General features: G+C 50.1%; 5 protein-coding genes across 5 annotated transcripts; 2 read left to right on the plus strand and 3 right to left on the minus strand.

Moving 5' to 3' along the window:
* Window positions 1-244: 244 nt before the first annotated feature.
* F5147DRAFT_578508 (uncharacterized protein) lies at window positions 245-2,172 on the plus strand (the record flags this gene model as incomplete). Its single annotated transcript, XM_041431443.1, has 5 exons — window positions 245-473; window positions 528-885; window positions 1,012-1,124; window positions 1,155-1,960; window positions 2,011-2,172. 5 exons carry the CDS (start codon window positions 245-247, stop codon window positions 2,170-2,172), a joined length of 1,668 nt encoding a protein of 555 aa, XP_041291830.1.
* A 161-nt stretch (window positions 2,173-2,333) lies between these two features.
* F5147DRAFT_224974 (uncharacterized protein) lies at window positions 2,334-4,788 on the plus strand. The gene is made up of 4 exons (XM_041428696.1): window positions 2,334-2,460; window positions 2,532-2,596; window positions 2,656-3,390; window positions 3,451-4,788. The coding sequence occupies exons 1-4, from the start codon at window positions 2,351-2,353 to the stop codon at window positions 4,656-4,658; spliced, it is 2,118 nt and encodes a 705-aa protein (XP_041291831.1). The 5' UTR covers window positions 2,334-2,350; the 3' UTR covers window positions 4,659-4,788.
* Window positions 4,789-8,374, minus strand: F5147DRAFT_224927 (uncharacterized protein). Its single transcript, XM_041428695.1, has 10 exons — window positions 8,240-8,374; window positions 8,153-8,190; window positions 8,044-8,099; window positions 7,820-7,993; window positions 7,697-7,763; window positions 7,594-7,642; window positions 6,992-7,540; window positions 6,919-6,942; window positions 6,246-6,870; window positions 4,789-6,193 (listed from the first exon to the last, which is right to left on the minus strand). The coding sequence occupies exons 1-10, from the start codon at window positions 8,254-8,256 to the stop codon at window positions 4,919-4,921; spliced, it is 2,874 nt and encodes a 957-aa protein (XP_041291832.1). The 5' UTR covers window positions 8,257-8,374; the 3' UTR covers window positions 4,789-4,918.
* A 108-nt stretch (window positions 8,375-8,482) lies between these two features.
* F5147DRAFT_700102 (uncharacterized protein) lies at window positions 8,483-10,900 on the minus strand. Its single transcript, XM_041437665.1, has 8 exons — window positions 10,589-10,900; window positions 10,369-10,524; window positions 9,799-10,316; window positions 9,552-9,746; window positions 9,390-9,501; window positions 9,286-9,337; window positions 8,875-9,233; window positions 8,483-8,819 (listed from the first exon to the last, which is right to left on the minus strand). Exons 1-8 carry the CDS (start codon window positions 10,712-10,714, stop codon window positions 8,598-8,600), a joined length of 1,740 nt encoding a protein of 579 aa, XP_041291833.1. The 5' UTR covers window positions 10,715-10,900; the 3' UTR covers window positions 8,483-8,597.
* A 437-nt stretch (window positions 10,901-11,337) lies between these two features.
* Window positions 11,338-13,770, minus strand: F5147DRAFT_837753 (uncharacterized protein; the record flags this gene model as incomplete). The annotated part of the gene is made up of 7 exons (XM_041444093.1): window positions 11,338-11,412; window positions 11,825-11,989; window positions 12,040-12,821; window positions 12,876-12,988; window positions 13,043-13,057; window positions 13,117-13,474; window positions 13,533-13,770. The coding sequence occupies 7 exons, from the start codon at window positions 13,768-13,770 to the stop codon at window positions 11,338-11,340; spliced, it is 1,746 nt and encodes a 581-aa protein (XP_041291834.1).
* Between the last annotated feature and the right edge of the window lie 898 nt (window positions 13,771-14,668).

A 14,668-nucleotide genomic window follows, 5' to 3' on the forward strand; every position in this document is an offset into this window, starting at 1 on the left:
CACAACTGGGCGAAATTCAGGAAATAATATTGCGTCCATCTTCCATCATTCTTCCTATCGTCAATCATCTGATGACTGGAAGACAACCATGAATTATAGAAGAATGAACATTGAAAACTGCCATCTCAACCGCTACCGAGTTCGCCTCCATCAGTACGAGCAGCGGAGAATCAAACTATAATTTTATAGATACGCTCACTGAAAATATAACCAAACTTACAAAGGCCCTTGGCGCTTCGTCGGAATGCTGTTTACAAGGAAAGCCGCAGCCGTCTGGCTTTCTCTTGCCTTTCAACAGGTTCTCACTGCACAGACACCTCTGTCGAGTCATGCGCCTTCATCCTTTTACCCCGAAAGTGATCTTGGACAATGGAACCTTGATGAAGGACCTGCGGTGAACGCGACAGGACATCTGGTGTTTGAAACGGCCAATTCTTTGCTTCAACACTGGGCAAATACCCGTCATCGTATTGGTATGTTTGAAACTCCAATCAGACGGGTTGCGATTCATCATTTACGTCCTGCAGGTCATACAGTAGTCCCAGGGACTATTCCCGTGGGCACTATCCTCTACCATGGAGCTATCACCGGTCCCCATTTACCGACTACCTTGGATTGGGTGTCTGTAGAGCCAGACCACTCCACAATTTTCTGTCAAGGGCCAATCGAAACAGGGTGCTGGCACCTCACCCTTACAGTCACTCGGCCAATGACAGTGCTCTATTTTGATGGAAACAGCGCTGCGAAAATCCCTGAGGGCACTATGGACACCCAAGATCTACTGGCATGGTCGAAAATGAAACCCGAGTGGTTGTGGAATGAAGAGCAGCGCATAAGGGATCTGTGTAAATGGGGTGAGAAGTATGGCGTGAACGGCTTTGTGAGGTTCGTTGGATATTGAGATGCGTGCGCGCAAATACCTGATGCTGATTTGTGAGTCGTAGGATGGAAATGAATTTGTGCGAACCCAGACGTAGTTCCTTGGTGATTTGTTGTTGACGACGGTCATAGTGAAATCATGATCTGCAACTTCACCTCTCACATGGAGGTTGTTTCATTCTTAAATCTCGAGAGCATTCGTATCGGCAGCGACCGACCATATCTGCCAGAGGACCCCGATAGTAGTGAGTGAATGTGTCCATGTTTTGACGTAGGTCCGATTTATTCTCGAACATCAGTGCGTCACGTTTTTGGATTAGTGCATTCTGCTTCATGGCGCGAAAATTATCCAGGAGAAACCCGGATTATGCTTGATTTTTCTGGGCTTGTCTCTTTCTACGACACCGCTCTTGTTCCCTCCTTGGTGCCGCGCCGTGTAGGCTTGGACCGGTGGGATCACCGAGTGGCAGGAATATCACCGGAGGATATAGAGCGCGTCCAAGACAGGCTAGCCCAAGCGTTAGCACGACCACCCGCGACCACTAGCGGCATTGACTGGAAAACGGTCTTGCGCGTGGTGGTCGATCGATATGCCAGCCGCCTAGAGTTCATACAGCACCTTTTGAACTTGACGTTGGACGATGGGTCGATCTTTGACCACGCACAACAAATTCAGAGACAATTGCGCACCGTGCTTTTGCCCTACACTGTGTTTGCAGCTCTGCCTCCCAATATCTCCGTCACCGCCAACGCGACAAATTCATGGGCTGCGCCAGTTTTTCGGGAATGTGCTGCATCGCACACAGCCTCCATAGCGTATCGTGTAACAACATTGACGCCCTCCGAACGTTTGCTCCTGCAGGCGGTGCAGGAAACTACGCATGAGATATGCCGCGTCGTCACGAAGATGTGGGCTTCCGGGATGAATTTTGGAGTCGACGCCTTTTATCCTCCGGCACAACGCCCTGAAGCTGATCACATACATACTCTTATGGGCGAATGGAAGGAGGATGTGACGCAGTTAATCTCCTGGTTGGACTGGAACGTGTGGGTGAAGTGCCGACCGGCCTGTGGTTTCGAGGTAACAAAATCAAGTTGCTTGTTTGCGAAATGACTGACCCCGTCGTGTAGGATATGTGCTACTTGCCTACTTGGCCCTTTGGGTTCCCAACAACCCGCGCACCACTTCAAGCCCAATGGGACGGTGCTTCCTTATGGCCAGACCCAAACAAAGGGGAATGGAAGAGACCACAGCCCAAGTGCATCAGACGACGGGAGCCGTATAGTTTTTAGGATACATGCACTATTGCTGACATATACATAGTTTTTGTAAAATTATCGCAGGCCTGGAGTTTAAGCGCGCGTGACGTATGTACTTTGAAGAAGGTTATGGTTTCACTGTTTTGACGTGTTGGCTCTTTGTGATTGTCAAAAGCAAAGTCACACTCTCGTCTCTTGCATCGACTACAATATGAGTACAGACCAACAAATGCATCTGGCGGTAGCTCCCAGAGCTAGCTCGTCGCATCTGAACAAACCAGCACGTCAGCTTGTGCCCGCTTTTCTCCAGAAACTATATGAGTGCGTATTTCGTCAAATCTAATCTCACAGATGCTGTAGTCCTGACATCCTACAACCATCTTACTTCATAGGATGGTTAATGACCCCTCAGACCATGATCTCATTCGATGGTCTGACACCGGTGACTCCTTCTTTGGTACGTCCCAGCGCCAGTCTTTCCCTACCCAATATTCAACGAATTTGGCACACTCATAGTCCTTGACCAAGAGCGCTTCGCAAGCGAAGTCCTAGGACGCTGGTTCAAACACAAGAACTTCTCCTCATTTGTCCGCCAACTCAACATGTACGGCTTTCACAAAATTCCTCATCTCCAACAAGGTGTACTCCGCTCGGATTCTGATACCGAATTCTGGAACTTCGAGCACCCCCATTTTCTCCGTGGCCAACCGGATATGCTCTGCCTTATCCAGCGTAAGAAGCAGGCCGTATCCGCCTCTGACGTCACCTCCGCCGTCGCTGAAGTTCCCAATAAAGACCTGGGTGCAGCTGCATCTGCAGGCGCCTTGACCCCTGGCCAATTAATGGACATGAACTCAATCGTGAATGGTATTCAAGCCATCAAAAGACACCAAGCCGCCATCTCTGCTGACCTCAACGACCTCAAGTCTTCCAACCAACATCTTTGGCAGGAAGCCATCGCTGCTCGTGAGAGGCACAAGAAACACCAGGACACCATTAATCGTATCCTCAAATTCCTTGCTGGTGTGTTCGGTCATGCAGACAATCCAATACGCAAGGATGATATAGGTGGAGGTGGGGTTGTCAGTGGTGGTGAGGGGAGTGAGATCGTCGCGAGGAAGCCACAGCGGTTGATGATTGGCGATGGACGCAATGACGGAGGGAGTGGTGCAAAGAAGGGTGTCGACATTGCTGAGATTATGGAGGACCAACAGAGGACCAGCATAGATAGTGCAAAGTCTTCTGAGATGGGTGTGTCCTCCATTTGCATGTATGTCTCGGCATTGACGCCCTGTTTACATGATTTTGCAGATTTTTTCGCATCTCTGGACACACCTTCTGCTATCCCATCTGAGTATGGTCCTTCGTGCAATACTTCACCCCGATTTGCATCCATTGAACCTTCTCTTCCTGATGCCCCAACTCCCTCAGCAGATGCAAATACCACGTCATGCCCCAACACCGCCCCAATCAGCACCACGACTACAGCCAATGGCATCAATCTAAACACATCAAATATAAATACCGCTCCACCCACCTCACCAAATACCGCCCTCCCTCGCCCTGCCCCGATTCACCACTCAGTCTCTGCACCTGCTTTCACCTCCCTGACTACAACATCCCCTCCGCCTTCCCCACAGAATGATGCCCTCATCCATGCTGCACTATCCCAGGTGCTCTCATCTCCTGTGCAGATGCAGAAACTGATAGCTGCTCTCGGCGGGGGTGGGTTCTCGTTTCCAGGAGATGGACACACGCAAGGAATAATACCACAATCCATTATGCAGCAGCCTTTCCCCGCCCAGCCACAACCCCAGCCGCAGCCGCAAGCCCAGTTGCCCCAGCAACACACAAACGCCAATCCAGCACAACTAATGCCGTACGACCCCCCCATGTTCCAGACCGACTACTCTGGTCCATACGCCCTCTCTCAAAATGATGGTGCTGAGTTAGCGGCTTTCGAAGCACACGATGATCACCTGCAGAAGACTTACTCTACAGCACACGAGATCAACACAGATGTTGACTCGCTAGAGACAAACATTCATTCCCTTATTCAGAGCCTTGGCTTTGACCCGTCGACTTTTGACGCTACTGACGGCGCACAGCCGCATCTCGATGATCCCTATGGGGTAGGTTCGGGGCAGGATTCTTTTGACATTGGCTCATATCTTAACGGGATGGATCTGGCGCATGATGCGGCTGGGCATACGGGCCAGGGTGAGGAAGATCCGGATATGGAGAGCTTGAGGTTGGCAGACAAGCTGGATTCGTCAACGGCGCGTGGAGCAGGCGTAGACAAAAAAGTGCCAAGTGAAGAGATGCATGCATTCCTTGACGGGGTTACTTCTCAAAATGGCGGCGTGGACATGGCCACGTCTTTGATGCAAACAACCCAAAGTGCGAACGCCACGCGAGGCCGCAAACGCAAATCAGACATACCGGATGTTGATTCACTCTCTGGTCCAACAGAATCGACATCATCATCAGCAGGAAGTAGGACTAAAAGGAAAAGATGAATAAATAGCAGGATGGGCGACATGATGTGAGTAAGGAATGTCAAAACACTGTAGAGCTATATTGATACTGCTACCACTGTGTTATTATAACGTTACCGTTATATGTAGTGCTGTAATACGTCGAAAAATGTAACGATAGACAGAAATACACTGACCGACTTGTCAGTGGTACAATCCGTAAGAATGAGGAAAATCCATTAACAGCTTGTAGTAAAAATGCAAGAAATAAATCGCTGAGATGGTTATTCATAATGCAGAACTCAATTCTGCGGCGGCAAGCGAGGTGGTGGTGGGGGTCGCTGTGCTGCAGGACTGCTTGGGTCATACAGCCCAACACTGAATGGTGTGAACGGGCGGATGTCGAGCTGTATCCCAGGTTTCGCCGACGGGGACCCAACCCGCATGGGCGAATTATCAGTTCCCATGCTTATGCTGTCGTAATATCGCACGCGAGCATCCTCTTCCTGAGTCTCCTGGATATACTCAGCGGGCGGACGTGGCATGAGCGGTGGAGGAGGCGGTGGTGAGAAAGCGGTACTCGATGGCGAACGGTGGTGAGGGATGAAACCTGAAGCAGATGCGGATACATTGCCATTAGCCTGCTGTTCCTCGGCGGCGTATTTGGCACGTAGCTGTGCCTTTTCTTCGGCTGCTGTGAGTGGTCTGAAGCCACTGACACCAAGTGCAACAGGGGGAGGCGGGAGGCTTGAGCCATTGACGGCCCGTGGAGGGGGAGGCTGAGGCTGCTGCTGGGCGAGTGCTACACCATCTTGTTCCTCAAACTTCCGCCGGAGGAGTTCCTTCTCTGACAGGGCGCTAGTTACAGATGATTGGGCGGGTGGTGAGTACAGTGGGGAAGCGGTGTACGAGGGTGACATGTCAGCAGGACTTTGTGCAGCCATGGCGGCCGCATCCTGTGCCTCGTGGTGCCTCCTCAACTTCTCCTTTTCATTCAGATACTGTGGCTGACCATTCGGCCCGTCAAACGGTGGAGGCATATCAGACCCACTTGGCTGTGCGTCGTAGGACATGCTCCGAGAAATACTGGATGAGGGGTAGAGGGTATCGTAAGCAACGGGTGCTGCCGAGGATGATGAGATTCCTTCGCGAGTCGCATACTGGGTGTTCTGGCTCCGATCGACGGCGAGCTTGGCCTCTTGGTACCGCTTTAAGGCAGCCTTCTCCTCCTCAGCGGACGGGTAGTGTGGAACAATTTTTGGGGAAGTCGAAGGAGGTGGTGAGGGCGCGGGGCTAACATTCGCGCTGGTATTGGGGCTTGTGTTGGGGTTCTTATTCATGGAGGATACAGCGTGCTGGTAGAGGGCGGCACCTGCTGACAGAGCACTGAAGCTACGAGAAGGTTTCGAGAGTCCAGGCGAGCCATTGGCTTCCGAACTATCTCGGCTGTGGCTCGAGGCACCAAGTGCTTGAGTGCGTTTGGCAGTGGCTTGGGCTTTGTCGAACAGACGAATTTTCTCCTCTTCTGCAGTTGGCCAGGCAGCACGGAACGAAGGAGAACCTTTCTGTTGTGAGGACTACAACGAAGATTAGCGGAGAAGATTGGAATGTTAACCGGTATCTACTCACTGTTTCACTGGATTGTGGGGCCATGACAGCACTACCTTGGACCTGCTCAACCTTAGCCCTTGCACTCTCATACAGCTTCCTCTTTTCTTCCTCGGCGGAGAGCCACGAACGTTGACCCCTTATCGACGGCGTCGTCGACTGTTGTTGTCTGGCAGCTAACTGTGCTTGTTCCACAGCCTCCCGTACTTCTGCATCCCGATCGCTGATATTAGTGATTGTGAGGCGGTTTTGCGTCCCTGCAGCAGCCGAACCACGTCGTCTACGGCCCGAGCCACCGACAGGGCGCACGACGAGAGCGCTGTCTTCCTGAATGCTACCCATGGGAATTTGCGCTGATGAGCTGTAGCCTGGGTGGTCTATTGTGCCTGGCACACGCGACTGGTGACTCTGAAGAGCGCCGATCTCATCCACTTCAAGATCGTCGTACTGGATATCACCATTGTGTGCGTTGGGGGTAGTATTGTACTTGATGGATGAGACCGGAGGTGTCAAGGGTGTGCGCCCATGCCCTTGAGCGGAGGAGTTGTAATCAGAAATCTGTGAGTTGGCGGTGAGAGGGCGAGCCAGGGCCGTGGATGCAGTGCTTGATGGGGTCATACAAAGGCTGGGGGCGACACCGATACGCCTGAGATGTTTTTAGTATAGATCAGTCGTAACGGCGAGGACTGCGTACCTAACAGCTTCCTCGGACACGCTCCTGTATCTCAGTTAGGTATATATTATAGAATATTAACTGAAGTCCTTACCTTGGCCAGTTCGAGACAATAACAGGAAGTTCTATGAAAACTGCCTGCATCGAACCAAACCACGCCTTGACTAAGATTGTATATGTTATGTCAATGTGCCTTGCAGCGTTGAGCGTGGTAGTAGTATGTGTGTTTGGGATCAAACACCCAAGTTCCGCCTTGTGCTGCGTGCCACCAAACAACGTGACATTGAGAGGCACCTTTTGCTCGCCAACCAGCCCAGTTTTGACTTGGGGACCATTGCGTTTGCCAGTCTGGCCAGACTGAGTACTAGCACGAAATATGGTTGTTTCCTTGAGAGAAAACTCGAATCCACGGACAATAACTGGATGCACCGAGTCGGATTTGAGGATAGCCATGACAGACACGCGGTCGCCTGGTCCAAAGCATGTTCGTTGGCGTTCTACTGTGAGATGTACACCCTCTTGGTTGACGCTGCGTGATTCTGCTTGTGCGTATACAGGCCACGTTGAGTGGAGTTCATGCTTGTCAATAATGATAGTGGTGGCTTGTGATGTTACAACAGTTTTACGGCGGCGGAAGAAACCTCTGCAGATAGCAAGTCAACCCACGCGACTCAAGATCTAATTTGGAAGACCCACTTCTTCCCAAGAGTACAAACAGTCGCGACTAACTCATAGCGGATACCAGCTATGCAAAGAGACACCATCAGATAACAAACATTGTGTTTGCGCAGCCACTCACCGCCTCTTTCAAGGGCAATGCTTGGTGGAATGGACTCAGGTATACGAATATGGAATGGGAGGTCTTGCTATCGCTAGCTCTCAGCGCCCGACATGTTTACACAGGGATGGATACACCACTCACTGACTGCAATAGCCCGTATTCTTCGCTCGACTGCCATAGGTTTATCGGACTCGAGCCAACAAAATCAAAGTAAGAGTTCGTCTGGCCACCGCCAGGGAGTGTTTCGATCTTCTTGAGCTCGACACGGACCCATTTTGCTTTGACGCCCTGAGGCCCCACGCGCACCTCGACGGCCTGACAGATATAAAAAGCCAACTCATTTGTTATGTAGAGCGAGCACGTACACCTTTGACTGCCGCTTGAGGACGATCTTTCGCAGCCGGTGGTATCCCAGGATAGCCTAGCAGTATTGTGTCGTAAAAAATGGTCAAGCATGACAGATTTTGCACTGACCGACGACAAAATCGACATTTGGGGGTGGCTGAAGCGCACTGAAAGTAGTTGTTGAGTGGCGGCACTAGTAGGAATCGGAGGACTAACATCTTCACTTGCGACATTCCTCGAAGAATATGATATCCGACACAAGAGAGAGAAACGAGTGGAAGGGGAGGTGCCGCGTGCCTAGCTCAAAGCACTGTTTAACTGCAAGCAGATTTATCAGAGCTGACAACTACCTAGGCGCCGAAATGCACAGCCTACTCTTCACACAACCTTGACATTACTAAACCTATGGCATCGGATCATCATTTCCATCAAATATCAATGCCTAGGCACCATTCATAACTTAAATCAGTAACTTCATGAAGATGAGACAAAGAGATATAATGATAAACGGATACTACAAGCCTGCAGGAAAACAACAAATGTACAAGGAATAGCGCAGACGCTGGAAACCAGATCAAAACTTGAATTCCTTGCCCTTCTTTGAATCCCGCTCGCGATCCATCTTTTGTTTCTTCTTCGCCATCTCCTTCGCCACCATATCTGAGAAGTCTTCTTTTGATCCCGCTACTCCCGCCGAACCTCGTGAATGTTGCTCGTACTTTCGTCGTAGCTCATCCTCCGTCATGCCTTCCATCTCGCCTGCGTCAATAGAAATGTCGACACCATTCGCCTTACGCTGCAACAGTGATCAATATCTTTATTGGAATATCTGAAAGACTATTTTGACGTACTTTCGTTCCCCGCTCCTCCCCAAGCACGGGAAGGTTTTGCGGATTGGTGACTTGACTGACGTCATACCCACGCTCGCTACCCATGAGCCCGCGCACGGAGGTCTGTTTCTCCGGTACAACCTGATACAGTGACCGTGGTCCACTTTCTGAAGCGTCTGATGATGGATGCCTAGACGACGTCTTCCGCAGCTCCAAGAAGTCGGGTGTTTCAAGTCCCCCAGCGACAGTGGAGACAACGCTGGCCATGCCGGATGGCGTTTCCAGACCGGAAGGTGTCTGAAGGCCGTCGACTGGTGCTCCTTCAGCAGTTTCTTCCTCGTCCTCCTCTTCCGTTTCTTCTTCTTCCTCTTCCTCCTCCTCTGGAGGTTTTCTCAGCATTTGCGACAATAAGAATGATATAAATAAACTTGCCTTCCTCCGGCTCTAGCTCTCCCCATGTATTCTTGTCAATTGGCTCACCAATCTGTGAAGAATAGTGTAAGAGAAAGGCACTCGAAGAAAACTCCCTCACGTACGTTCGTATCGGTGACTTTCGGCAACACACCAAACACATCGCCGTACAAAGGGCGATTATACTCATCCAACGGTGGCTTACCCCATCCACCAGGATGGAAACCCCATTGAGCGCTTAAGAGGTGATCAATGACTTCGGGCTCATCGAAATGCGTCACACTCACCCCTCAGGTATGGGCGAATTGAGACCAGGAATCCGTAAAGTCGGGTAGCTCGGAGGAGGTCCAAATCTTTGCATGCTAATTAGCCAAGGTGGAGGTGCGAGTGGCGGAATCGATAGCGCTTCAACAAGCTCTGGCGACAAATCTCCTGGTCGTTTCTCTTTCAACGACGTTTCAAACTCCTTCCCCTCATAGTACCTAACAAGCAAATGAATAAGCGAAAGTGGAATGAAAAGGATTAACATTTTACATCTCACCAAAGCCAGTAACCACTGGCTTTGTTGCAAACTTGAAGAAGGCATCGTGCAGCTTTTGATAGTCGATGTCGACCTTGCCCATCTTTGGCTGCACCCGCTCACGAGTTTTGGCCTTTAACGACATGTTAGCCTCCTTCTCTTTAACTGCGTCTCTCATTGTTGCGATACCCGTATCTGCTATATACGAAGGGAGCTGGAAAGGCGGCTTCTCGATACCGCGTTTTCCTTGCAGGTAATCTCGTTTTGCACTCCAGTGCGCAGGAACAGGAGCGGTATTACGGTAACTCTTGAGATGGAGCAGTAATCTTGGGTCAGCGGCTGAAGGATCTGTCCATTCGACTGCCTCGGGTTTCGCTACCAGTTGCTTAAGCTCTGCAATCGTCAAACGGGCCATCTTGCGTTGTTTCTTTTTCGAAAGAGGTTTCTTCTCCTCTGCGTCTGAACCGGCGTCTGATTCCATATCATCGTCTGAGTAGATAACCTCCCCTTTTGTGGGTTCCGAATCCTTTGCCTAGATATTGCGTGAACTAAGGGAGGGAGTGGGTGGACATTACGTGACGCACCTCTGCATAGTCCTGAGGAGCCTGGAAACGTGCAAAAATGTCGGAGAAGGCCACAAGAGCTGGATCTTTGACATCCAACTGCTCAATCACGTACTCGACATTGCCAAATGACCCATCCTCCTCTTGCTTCACCGTTTCAGAGTTCCCATTAAGCTCCTGCAGCCACAATTCAATTCCATAAATGAACTGTTTCGAATTCAGACTGAGATGTGAAACGCACAGGTGTCGTTTGAGTGGCAAGGATTTTCTTTTCTTTTGCCTTTGCTCGCCGAAGCTGGTTTTTGGATTTAATGGCCTTTCCGTTGGCATTGGATTTGGTAGCTATACCATTGACTGCAGTAGGCATTCTGCGCAATTTCTCGAATGCACTTGAGAATTATGGGAGAGCGAGAGGACCTTCGAAAGCACTTCAAGGCTTCGAGCTTCAAACCTGGAGACTTGTCGTCGGAGGTTGGGGCGAAGACACACGAGTCGATAATTAGGTAATTTAGAAAGGGTGGTGTAATATATTTATTATTAGCAGTGGGGGGTCGTGACTCGTTGCTCACTTGATATACCCTCCGCTCTGCTCTAGTACGGCCCACTTTATTCAATATAAATTCAACATCGAACTTTTAAACATGGACTTTTGAGCTATTCAACATCTGCAGCGATGTTTATCCTACATGCCATCTGCCCTCATTAATCATAGATTGGCTGGACCCAGCATGCCTTTCCACACCTTGATCGTGTCTACGGTGACAAGAAGCTCAGACATCAACACACAAGGAATGGGTGTCTTTCACACTGCGAGTGGAGAACTCAGAAGACTGTCGGAGATCTTGACTTCAATGTTTCCCTGATCTCTACCTTCAGACTACTTTTATCAGTCTCCCATAGGCAGACCAGATATCAAGAAGACAGTCGTTCCCTCATAAAAGATTTCTCCAATTTGCAAGTCAAGTCAAGTCATCTATTAACCGACCGTGCCTAGGCGGTCCAAATACGCGAGTGAAACGCTACGCCAGAGGAACCCTTCGTGGCCTGCCAGTCCGAGTCATCCTTCTGTATCATATCATGAGTGCACCGGTGTCAGACCATCGAATGAGATCGCGGTTTGAGGGGTCATTGACCATGCTATAAAGCAAGATGGCTGCAGGGTGTCAGGACTACAGCATCTGTGTGTGTTATAATATCTGGCAAAAGACGGGCACGAGCTGACGTGCTGGTTTGTTTAGATGCGACGAGTTACCGCCAAATGCATTTGTTGGTCTGTGCTCATATTCAAGTTGTAGTCGATGTACTAAGAGATGAGAGTGACTTGCGTTTGACAATCACAATTTAAAAGAGCCAGCACATCAAAACGTTCAAACGATAACATTCGTTACATAAATCACGCACACGGCGCGCTTAAATTCCAATGCAATAATTTTGTACATATATGTCAGCAGTAATGTGAGTCATGTATCCTACAAACCATATGGCTCCCGCCGTCTGACACACTTGGGTTGTGGTCTCTTCCATTCCCCTTTGTTTGGGTCTGGCCATAAAGAAGCACCGTTGTCCGGGACCATTGGGCTTGAAGTGGTCCACCGGGAGTCGGGAAAAACCCAAACGGCCAGGTAGGCAAATAGCACATCTCCTACACGACGAGGTCAGTCATTTCGCAAACAAGCAACTTGATTGTGTTACCTCGAAACCACAGGCCGGTCGACACTTCACCCACACGCTCCAGTCCAACCAGGAGATTAACTGTGTCACATCCTCCTTCCACTCGCCTATGAGAGCATGTATGTGATCATCTTCAGGGCGTTGTTCCGGAGGATAAAAGGCGTCGACTCCAAAATTCATCCCGGAAGCCCACATCTTCGTGACGACGCGGCATATTTCATGCGTAGTTTCCCGCACCGCCTGCAGGAGCAAATGTTCGGAGGGCGTCAATGTTGTTCCACGAGACGCGATGGAGGCCGCGTGCGACGTCGCACATTCCCGAAAAACTGGCGCAGCCCACGAATTTGTCGCGTTGGCGGTGACGGAGGTATTGGGAGGCAGGGCTGCAAACACAGTGTAGGGAAAAAGCACGGTGCGCAATTGTCTCTGAATTTGTTGTGCGTGGTCAAAGATCGACCCATCGTCCAACGTCAAGTTTAAAAGGTGCTGTATGAACTCTAGGCGGCTGGCATATCGATCGACCACCACGCGCAAGACTGTTTTCCAGTCAAAGCCGCTAGTGGTCGCAGGTGGTCGTGCTAACGCTTGGGCTAGCCTGTCTTGGACGCTCTCTATATCCTCCGGTGATATTCCTGCCACTCGGTGATCCCACCGGTCCAAGCCTACACGGCGCGACACCAAGGATGGAACAAGAGCGGTGTCGTAGAAAGAGACAAGCCCAGAAAAATCAAGCATAATCCGGGTTTCTCCTGGGTAATTTTCGCGCCATGAAGCAGAATGCATGAATTCAAAAATGTGACGTACTGATGTCCGAGAATAAATCAGACCTACATCAAAACATGAACACAAGCGCTCACTAGTATTGAGGCCCTCTGGTGGCGGGTCGGTGCTGATCCCAATGCGCATGCTCTCGAGATTTAAGAACGAGACGATCTCCATGTGAGAGGTGAAGTTACAGATCATGATTTCACTATGACCGTCGTCAATAACAAATCACCAAGGAATAGTACGTATGGATTCGCACAAATTCATGTCCATCCTATGATTCACAAATCAGCATCAGGCATTCACGCGCACGCATCTCAACATCCAACAAACCTCACAAAGCCGTTCACGCCATACTTCTCACCCCATTCACACAGATCCTTTATGCGCCGCTCTTCATTCCACACCCACTTGGGTTTCATTTCCGACCATGCCACGAGATCTTGGGTGTCCATAGTGCCCTCAAGAAGTCTCGCAGCGCTGCTTCCGTCAAAATAGAGCACTTTCATCGGCCGAGTGACTGCAAGGGTGAGGTGCCAGCACCCTGTTTCAATTGGCCCTTTGCAGAAATATGTGGAGTGGTCTGGCTCTACAGCCACCCAATCCAGGGCGGTCGGTAAATGGGGACCGGAGAGAGCTCCATGGTAGAGGATAGTGCCTACAGGAATAGTCCCTGGGACTATTGTATGACCTGCAGGCAAATGATCAGTCGCGACCCATCTGTTGAAGCTCAGTATTCTCAAACATACCAATACGATGACGAGTATTTGGCCAGTGTTGAAGCAGGGAATTGGCCGTTTCGAACACCAGATGTCCTGTCGCGTTCACCGCAGGTCCTTCGTCAAGGACCCATTGTCCAAGATCATTTTCGACCCCCGGGTGAAAGGATGAAGGCGTATGACTCGACACGGGTATCTGTGCAGTCAGAACCCGTTCAAAGGCAAGGAAAAGCCAGACGCCGGCTGCGGCTTTCCTCGTAAACAGCATTCCGACGAAGGGTCAAGGGCCCGTTGTAAGCTTACTAGTTATATACTCAGCGAGTGCATCCATTTTGATTTCCTTTACGCAACCCTTTCCGCGGCTAGTCCTAATGGGCGAATTCGATAGCGGTTGAGATAGCAGTTTTCAATGTTCATTTTCTATAATTTAGAATTGTCTTCCAGCCATCAGATGATCGATGATAGGAATAATGATAGAAAATTGACCCAATATTGTTTCCTGAATTGCGATGTAGAATACTTATGGCCCCGGGTGGTGATGCATCGACGGGCCTGGACAAAACTCAGGCCAGGCTCGGGCTCGGCTCAGGCGGCCCATTTGGCCTAGCCTACGAGGGCTTGGCCCAAAGGGCCTCAGGCTAGGCCCAATGCATCACTACACATTATGAGTGCACCGGTGTCAGACCATCGAATGAGATCGTGGTCTGATGGAGAGCTGTCACGTTGACAGCTAACACTAAACGGTCGATCAGACAGAGGTAACGTGGATGAGCGTATGGATTCGGCGGTACGGTAAGAAGATAAAGATGTGTGTACAGGGGCGACGAGGTTTATATATCTAATGGTCCAAATAAAGAACAACAGCCCGCGGTGGCCAATCATGACAAGACGACGTCATACGTGGTAAGCAATATGCTTACATCTGAGGAGTCATTTAAATTGACCATGCTATAAAGCAAGATGGCTGCAGAATGTCAGGACTACAGCATCTCTGGTGTTATAATATCTGGCAAAAGACGAGCACGAGCTGACGTGCTGGTTTGTTCAGATGCGACGAGTTACCGCCAGATGCATTTGTCGGTCTGGGAGTCGATGTAAAAGACGAGAGTGAGACTTGAGTCACTTGAGTTTGACAATCACAATTGTAAAGGGCCAACGCATCAAAA

This window comes from Suillus discolor, assembly GCF_016758755.1.
Source record: "Suillus discolor strain FC423 chromosome Unknown F5147scaffold_34, whole genome shotgun sequence".
Lineage (NCBI taxonomy): Eukaryota > Fungi > Basidiomycota > Agaricomycetes > Boletales > Suillaceae > Suillus > Suillus discolor.